This window comes from Ochotona princeps, chromosome 22 (assembly GCF_030435755.1).
Source record: "Ochotona princeps isolate mOchPri1 chromosome 22, mOchPri1.hap1, whole genome shotgun sequence".
NCBI classification, from domain to species: domain Eukaryota; kingdom Metazoa; phylum Chordata; class Mammalia; order Lagomorpha; family Ochotonidae; genus Ochotona; species Ochotona princeps.
Window position 1 is genome coordinate 38,084,831 of NC_080853.1, and position 7,417 is coordinate 38,092,247.

The 7,417-nt window shown below is 42.7% G+C and overlaps 1 protein-coding gene across 1 annotated transcript; it reads left to right on the forward strand.

Moving 5' to 3' along the window:
• Positions 1-4,196: 4,196 nt before the first annotated feature.
• On the forward strand, positions 4,197-5,123 carry LOC105942250 (olfactory receptor 7A10-like). The gene has a single exon (XM_012929271.2). The coding sequence runs from the start codon at positions 4,197-4,199 to the stop codon at positions 5,121-5,123; it is 927 nt and encodes a 308-aa protein (XP_012784725.2).
• The last annotated feature ends 2,294 nt before the right edge of the window (positions 5,124-7,417 follow it).

The window sequence follows — 7,417 nt, forward strand, 5'->3', positions numbered from 1 at the left end:
GGAGGGAGCACAGCAACCACCAGAATGCAAAAGAACTGGATTTGTGGATGGATTCTCTAGGAGATTATGGGCTCACTTCTGTGGGATCACTGCACCTGCTGCTTTACATGGAGAGCTAGGCGTGAAGAAGGCCAAAACAGGCTGGACCAGAAACTATTCTGAATGGAACCAACTGACACTCATGGGAGCTGGAACATGAGGAGACAAATTGAAACCAGCACATGCAAGTGACAGGACTAAGAACAGATCATGCCAAGCAGGGCCACTGCCACCACTGGCACATGTGAAATCTGGGGCTGGGAACAGGCCTCATAGCACATCATAGGAAACTCTCCTACAAGTCTACATCAGAATTGGAGCATTGGAATTGGAGCTAGAGGCAGGTCAGGACAGGCAAGTCTGCAGCACGCATCAGCATTTGTTTGGGTCAGGCATGATGACATGCTGGCACACAGGAGAGCCTGGACAGGATGTGTGCTGTGCCAAGCTGAACAGAGTCCATGCATGTGCCAGGTTCAGTTCGGGTGAAGCGCCTGCCAACATACACAAGACCCAGGAAATTGTAACTGGTTTAGTAGGGAAACTACAGGTACATCCTTGCTGAGCTAAAGCTCACACTAGGCAGACCATGCTGGGCAAGGCCACAGCACCCACCAGCATGCATCTGGGCTGGTCTGGGGAAAAGGTCTGGAATAAGATCCAGCACCCACTAGTGCTTGCAGGAGCCATCCTCTGAGGACACATTAAATATCCCATGCTGGTCCACAAGAGCTGGCTACCATATCTCCCATGATATCCACTACTCAGGCATCAGCAACTGAGCACACACAGTCCCAACACCTGTATCCAGGGTTAGAGTCCTGTAATCTAGCTGGGGAGTCCTCCAAGAAACCTCACCCAGGGTGACTTTAGGTTTGAGTCTGTGTGCACTAGCCAGGACAGGCTCAATTTAGTCTATCACCTGCACCAGCCCATGGACATACTGGTGCCCAACCTCAGTTCACATGTGAACTAATGGATGTTGTGACCCAGCAAGAGGTACACCCTGGCAGGGAAGTGTCCACAGTTTCTCTTGCCAGGCATGTTCCCAGCACCAGATCTTGGACCTACCGGGGGCTTCTACAATCCTGGCTGACATGACTCACATCTAATCCTGGCACTCATCACCTTGGCTGTGGCCTAGCTCAGCTGGCCTGCACCCTTTAAAGCTCTTGTGTTTGCCAGTGAGTATGGTAGCCAGCCCAGCCAGTCTCACACCCTAACTGCCAAACCTCCAGTCCCAGCTCTTTCACTCACTTGTGGAAACAACAGCCAGCAAGGGAGTCTCCAAAGTTACCCTTCCAGGGATGCTATTAGGCTCATGTCTAATTATGTCAGCAGGTGCTCTAGCTCTGTCTGAGATGGCCCAATTGAATAGTGTGATTTTACTTTTATTTTTAATATATATTTGTCTCTTTTTAAATTAATTATCCTAAACAGACGTTTGAAAAATATTTTCATTTATTTGAGTTTATGAGAATATGTGTGAACATTGTATTTGCATCTCCTTAAGCATTATCATATGCAAGTATTGAGAAACATAACTGATTGTTTCTGAAATATTTAATAAATTATTTTAAGCTAGGTCATCAAATATTAAGTACAACATATTAGTCACAGGCTTAGCATACAACTAACCATCATATTCAACAAGTAAAAATTAGAGAAGTCACAGTTTCGAAGGAGTAAAAACAATAATCAAATCTCAGGATTCTCTTTCCATTTCTACATATTTTTTTGTATTCAGCATTAACTACATCTTACTAGGAAAAAGACATGATAATTGTCTTAGGGGAAGTGGCTTATCTCACTAAGCAAAATATTTTAAGGTGAGAAACTAAATGTCAGTTATATGTGATTGCCGCAGAGCAGGATAAAGATAGAGAGGATTACCTGAGTCCATCATGGTCTCTTGGGAAACACCTGCAAGAAAACAGCTATCTGTCATGGCCAGAGTCCCTCAGGGGCCAGCAGGTGCTTAGAGGTCAGGGAGCTGCCTAATAAGCAGGTGCTAGGAGCTGCAAGTAGCTTCTCTGCTGTGTTCCCACAGACTGGGCTAGAAGCAGCCTGCTGGTTGCATTTGCGGTCCTGAATCTGGCTCAGGGACTAGAGCTTCCCTCCTTCCCTCTTCTGTGCCTGGGGCAGAGCTTCAGTCTGCAGCACTCACCATCCAGGGAGGAATTTGGGCATCCATAAGCACTTTCTCCATCCACAGTTTCCATGCAGGTGAGCCTGGCAGTCGTGACACGAGGGGTCCCAAGCTGTGGACACAGAGAGCCTTCCCTGGGATTAAGCAAGAACTGAACTAACCTAGCTAACTCCTCCAGGAAGATGTGTTCTTTTGAATTTAACTAATGAATTCATTTGTTTGTGATTTTCAAAGTGCAGGAAAATTTGCCATTCGTAGGGCAATAGTCATTTCTGGTACAGAAAAGAAATTATGAAAAGATCAATCCTATTAGACCATGGGAGGCATAAGTTGCCCAAGATACCTATAGTCAACTTTGCAGCATTTGGAGATCTGGGGCAGTAGACGAGGAGTTTTCCATGTGGAGGGAGATATGGTGGAGTGAAGTCATATCACTTTTCCAGTGCAAAGGAGCTTGGCTATTTGCCACTTGAAACTTATGACCAGATTTTTGCACTGACAGATTTTAGGGACTTGATCATGTGGCTCTCTCCAATGAATGTGTAGATTAGCAAAAGCAATAACTGTGCCACAGTTTAATTGTCCTGAATGTATTGACCTGGTCCTTGTCAATTGATGGTTCACTGCCAAAGCGGCCATGTTTGCTTGAACGATGGATGTGATCAAAGACAGGATGAAACTGATTAAAGACAGGATGATCACAACCCCTGGCCCTGGAATAACTTCTGCACACTGGAATAGTATCCTACCCATTCGGGTTGTGAATTAAGAGTGGGTTTAACAGACTATCCTAATATTGACAGGAAAGGGCCAGCAAAGAGTAAAAGTTTGTATGGAAATTCTGATGGTAGCAGATACTTGAACACTCATATGTCAGGGTCTTTTGTCTTCTCTCACCTACTGCTCTCACCTGATGTAATGTGAACTTAATGATGCAGTAAGAAGAACACTTTCAAAGACACTTGCATCATAGTTATTACATCATTTGTATGTAGGATACACACGATGGTTTCCAGCTACTTGTCTTTTCTCCTACACTTTTAGTTCTTTCCTGGTGTGCTACCAGGTGAGAGAGTTTTATTTCTCTCTTTATTGTCTGCTTAACCTATAAAGATTGTCCATTGTGAACACCTTATTTTCTGCCATGGAGTCCTTTGATGTGTACCGAAGTGTACTTCAGTGCTATGAAAATGTATTAAGAAAGTAAGTTGTCATGTTGCAAAATGTCTGACACAAAAATATCTTAATCCATACTTAGGAGAGGTCATCAAAATTTGGAGAACTCTATTTTGCAAAAGCCATGCACAAAAATAATGTATCTGTTAGATGCATTTCCCCATTTATTTTGGTGGACTTTTTCAGTAAATGTTAAGCGGACATGTAAAAGCGTATATTTTTCTGTTGTCAAAAATCATAACACATCCTTGGTTCAAACCAAACTGTTATTAATTCTACAAAAATTGAGTGCTGCAAACTGAGTCTTAATAAGTCACCTGCTTCAAGTTAAGCTCTTCTTATCATTTGACATGCTTGGTGATTCCTGTTTATCATGACTGAGTCATTTACTCAAAGTCATAACACCTGTGATTTCAGTTGCACCATGTCACTGAAGATCATTTCATCTTTCATAAGAGGAGTTGAATCCCATAATCAGTTAAGATCCTTGGAACCACACATCCTCCCCTGGTTTCTAGTTCATATATGTAATTGGAAATTCAATGGTGAGTTCATAACCACTGAGGAAACAATGATTCTCCAATGGTCAAAAAAGTATCACATTATATGTGAGAAGTATTTGATGTTTTGGGGAAGGATTGAGTGTGAGTTTGAATTCTAATTCAGTGATCGCACTGTGAAGAAACAAATTGCACCTGAGCCATCTCGAAATGTGTGAGGCACATTCTGAAGGGAAAACATGCATTTTGAATTTCAGCTCTGTTGGTTATGTCTGTTGTGAATGAATATGATTCTAGTTAAACCACTTTTTCCTGATAGTGACATGCACTACATGAAGCTGAGAAACCAAACTCAACCTGCAGAATTCTTCCTCCTGGGATTCTCAGAGGACCCAGCCCTGCAACCTCTCATCTTTGCTCTGTTTCTCTCCATGTACCTGGTCACTGTAAGTGGGAACCTTCTCATCGTCCTGGCCATCCTCTCTGACACCAACCTCCACACACCCATGTATTTCTTCCTATCCAACCTGTCCTTAGTGGACATCTGCTTCATTACCACCACTGTCCCCAAGATGCTGGTGAACATCCAGATGCAGAGCCAAGCCATCAGCTATGCAAGCTGCATCACACAGATGTTCTTCTTCATAATCTTTGCAGGTCTGGATGACTTTCTTCTGGCCGTGATGGCTTATGACCGATTTGTGGCCATCTGTGACCCCCTGCACTATGTAGTCATCATGACTCCCTGGCTCTGTGTGAAGCTGGTTCTGCTGTGCTGGGTCATTGGTGTCCTGCATGCCTTGTTAAACAGCTTGTTGGTGCTGATTCTGAGCTTCTGCACACACGTGGAAATCCCCCACTTTTTCTGTGAGATAAATCAGGTAGTCCATTCTGCTTGCTCTGACACCTTTCTCAACGACATCATGATGTATTTTGCAGCTGTGCTGCTGGCAGGGTGTCCCCTGGCTCTGATTCTGTATTCCTACTCTATGATTGTTTCCTCCATCCGAGTCATCTCATCAAAACAGGGCAAGTATAAAGCCTTTTCCACCTGTGCTTCTCACCTCTTGAGCATATCTCTATTTTATGGCACAAGCTTAGGTGTGTACCTCAGTACCACCACTGCCCCAAATTCAACCTCAACTGCAACAGCCTCGGTGATGTATACCGTGGTCACCCCCATGCTGAACCCATTCATCTACAGCCTGAGGAACACAGACATGAAGAGGGCTATAAAAAGACTGCTGTTGCATAAATGATAGTGGAACCCATGGTGTTGGGGCTGAGCAGTGTCGGTGACTTCATGTCTCAAGTCTCAGGCTCAGACACTGTGATGAATTTGCCAAAAGAGGAAATAGTGCTTGCTTATTTTTATCACTGTCTTGACTTTATTTTTTGCAATACTTAATTCCTCTGCGTATGCTGCAAATGACTGAACCATTGCATTGCACTATATGTTATCTCTGGACACTCACAATTTCTTCCTGAGTATTCCTTTTCTCTGAATTTAAGGTACACTTTGCTTAAGCAATACAAGACTCAAATATTTCATGGAAAATGGAAGTTGGGGAGGTGAATTCTATGTGCTAAAAAACTTTTAATTCCATGTGTATCTTTACAGTGTATAGAGTGCTTTTTATATTTCATGCCTACGATTTTTCTGTATTCTCTTTTAACTACCACATAAATGTGTCTATATAAGGTTTGGCCTAATTTAGTATGTATGATGTTCCCCAGTTACACAACAGTCAGTGCAAGAAAGATAAGATTTTGTTCTTTTAATTCTGGGTGGTATTTCATTTTATATGAGCAACAGATGCCTGTTGATGAAATGTTAATTAGCATAACAATTGCATATGCCCCTTGAATTGCCTGAAGTTAAGTGTGCGCAATTGGAATACCCACTTTTCTCATGATACAATTTTGTCTCAGATAACATCATAAGCAATATTCGATTTCGATGTTCTCCAGCTTAGCTTGCTAGTTTATTTTTCAGACAACATACATTTGAGAAACAATATAGTAAAAGGGTTGGATGCCCTATTCCAGCCACATCAATGAGACACATATTTGATTCTTTTCTTATATGTGAGAGCTAATACGGATTACACACCAAGAAAACACAGTGTATAGGAATGAAACTGGTGACTACTCCATTGCACATGCTGGCAGGCACAGGAACCAGAACTGAGGGCCAGTCCTGTGGTGGTCGTTGGGGGTCGCTCTGACTGGACTGCAGTTCCCCCTGTAATGTGAGGACTGGCCATTTGTTGTGCAGGTCTGGGCTGGACCAGAGTACCCATTGCTTTGCTGAGGATAGAGGGAAGAATAAATCGATCAACTACCCCAGTGCAACTTGATAGCAAACCTTTTGTCCAAAAGAAACTCAAAGGTGAACTATGATAGACAATCGAGCTCTGAAAGATTTCCTCATCCTCGGAGCAGTAATACATACAACATCTCATAATTACCAAAAACACCTGAACAGAACCCTCAGAAATTACTCCACATTGGGAACCCTAGGATGACATTGGATGGCAGTTCCCCCCATCCCTGGGATTATGTGGCAGTTGGGAGTCTGGGTGTAGTTTCTCCTCTTGTACCCTCTCTCCTCCTCTCCTCCTTCTATGGGGAGAAGAAGAAAATGTGTAAACAAAGGTCTCACCCACTACCCCCTGATCCTTGACCCTTCCCACCTTGATCAACTATGTAAACATTATCACTAATATAATTTAAAAAGCAATGAAACTGGCATCTTGTGATTTGATTATTGTATTAACCCTTACCTATACTCCTATACAGCAGTAGTCTTTCTGCTTTTCACTTGTCGTCAAGACTAGGCTTATATAGTTGAAATTACATTACTGTAAAAATTTCAAGAAACAATGAAGAAAGGGGAGATTGAGGCAGGAATGTATGACAGATTTCTTAGATTTTTATGTATGAAATACATGAAACCTATTTTGTTTATAGCCCCAATGTTGTAAATAATTTAATTTATTTTTACATGATGTTAACATTGTTGATCAGAGTTGAGTAAGACAAGGGTTAGGGAAAAGTGTCTGTGATCTTTATTTTCTAATTTTCTATTTCTCCCTTCTGTTCTCTGGGGTGGGGGAATAAGAGGAGAAGCCACACCCAGATGTGGAGCACAACTTGCTGGGCTGCCTTATCCCTAGGCAATTACAATGCTGGGAGAAAAACAGTTAGCATCTGGTGGGCATTTTGGGCATGGTTATGCCAAATCTACCTTAATTATCTTACTCTGCCAGCAGAGTAACTTATTCTTTTATCTTGCTTCCTTCTTTCTTTAAATGATAAGTGAAGAAAGTAGGAAAGTTCAGGCTGGGACACATCAGCATAGTCCTCAGGCAGCTGAGGCTGCAGCTTGCCTGGAGAAAGGGTCTGGGGACACATTAGAGAGGGAGTGGATGAGGGCAAATTTGACAGAGAAGAATAACTTTCAGGGTCTTCCAAAGACGGGCCACTGCACTTACAGGAAAAGAGGTGGGATGGAATGGTGTATACAGGAAAACCAGGGGGCATGTCAGTG

Coding starts and splice junctions, on each gene's coding strand:
- LOC105942250 (XM_012929271.2), top strand. CDS start 4,197: ATGAAGCTGAGAAACCAAACTCAACCTGCAGAATTCTTCCTCCTGGGA.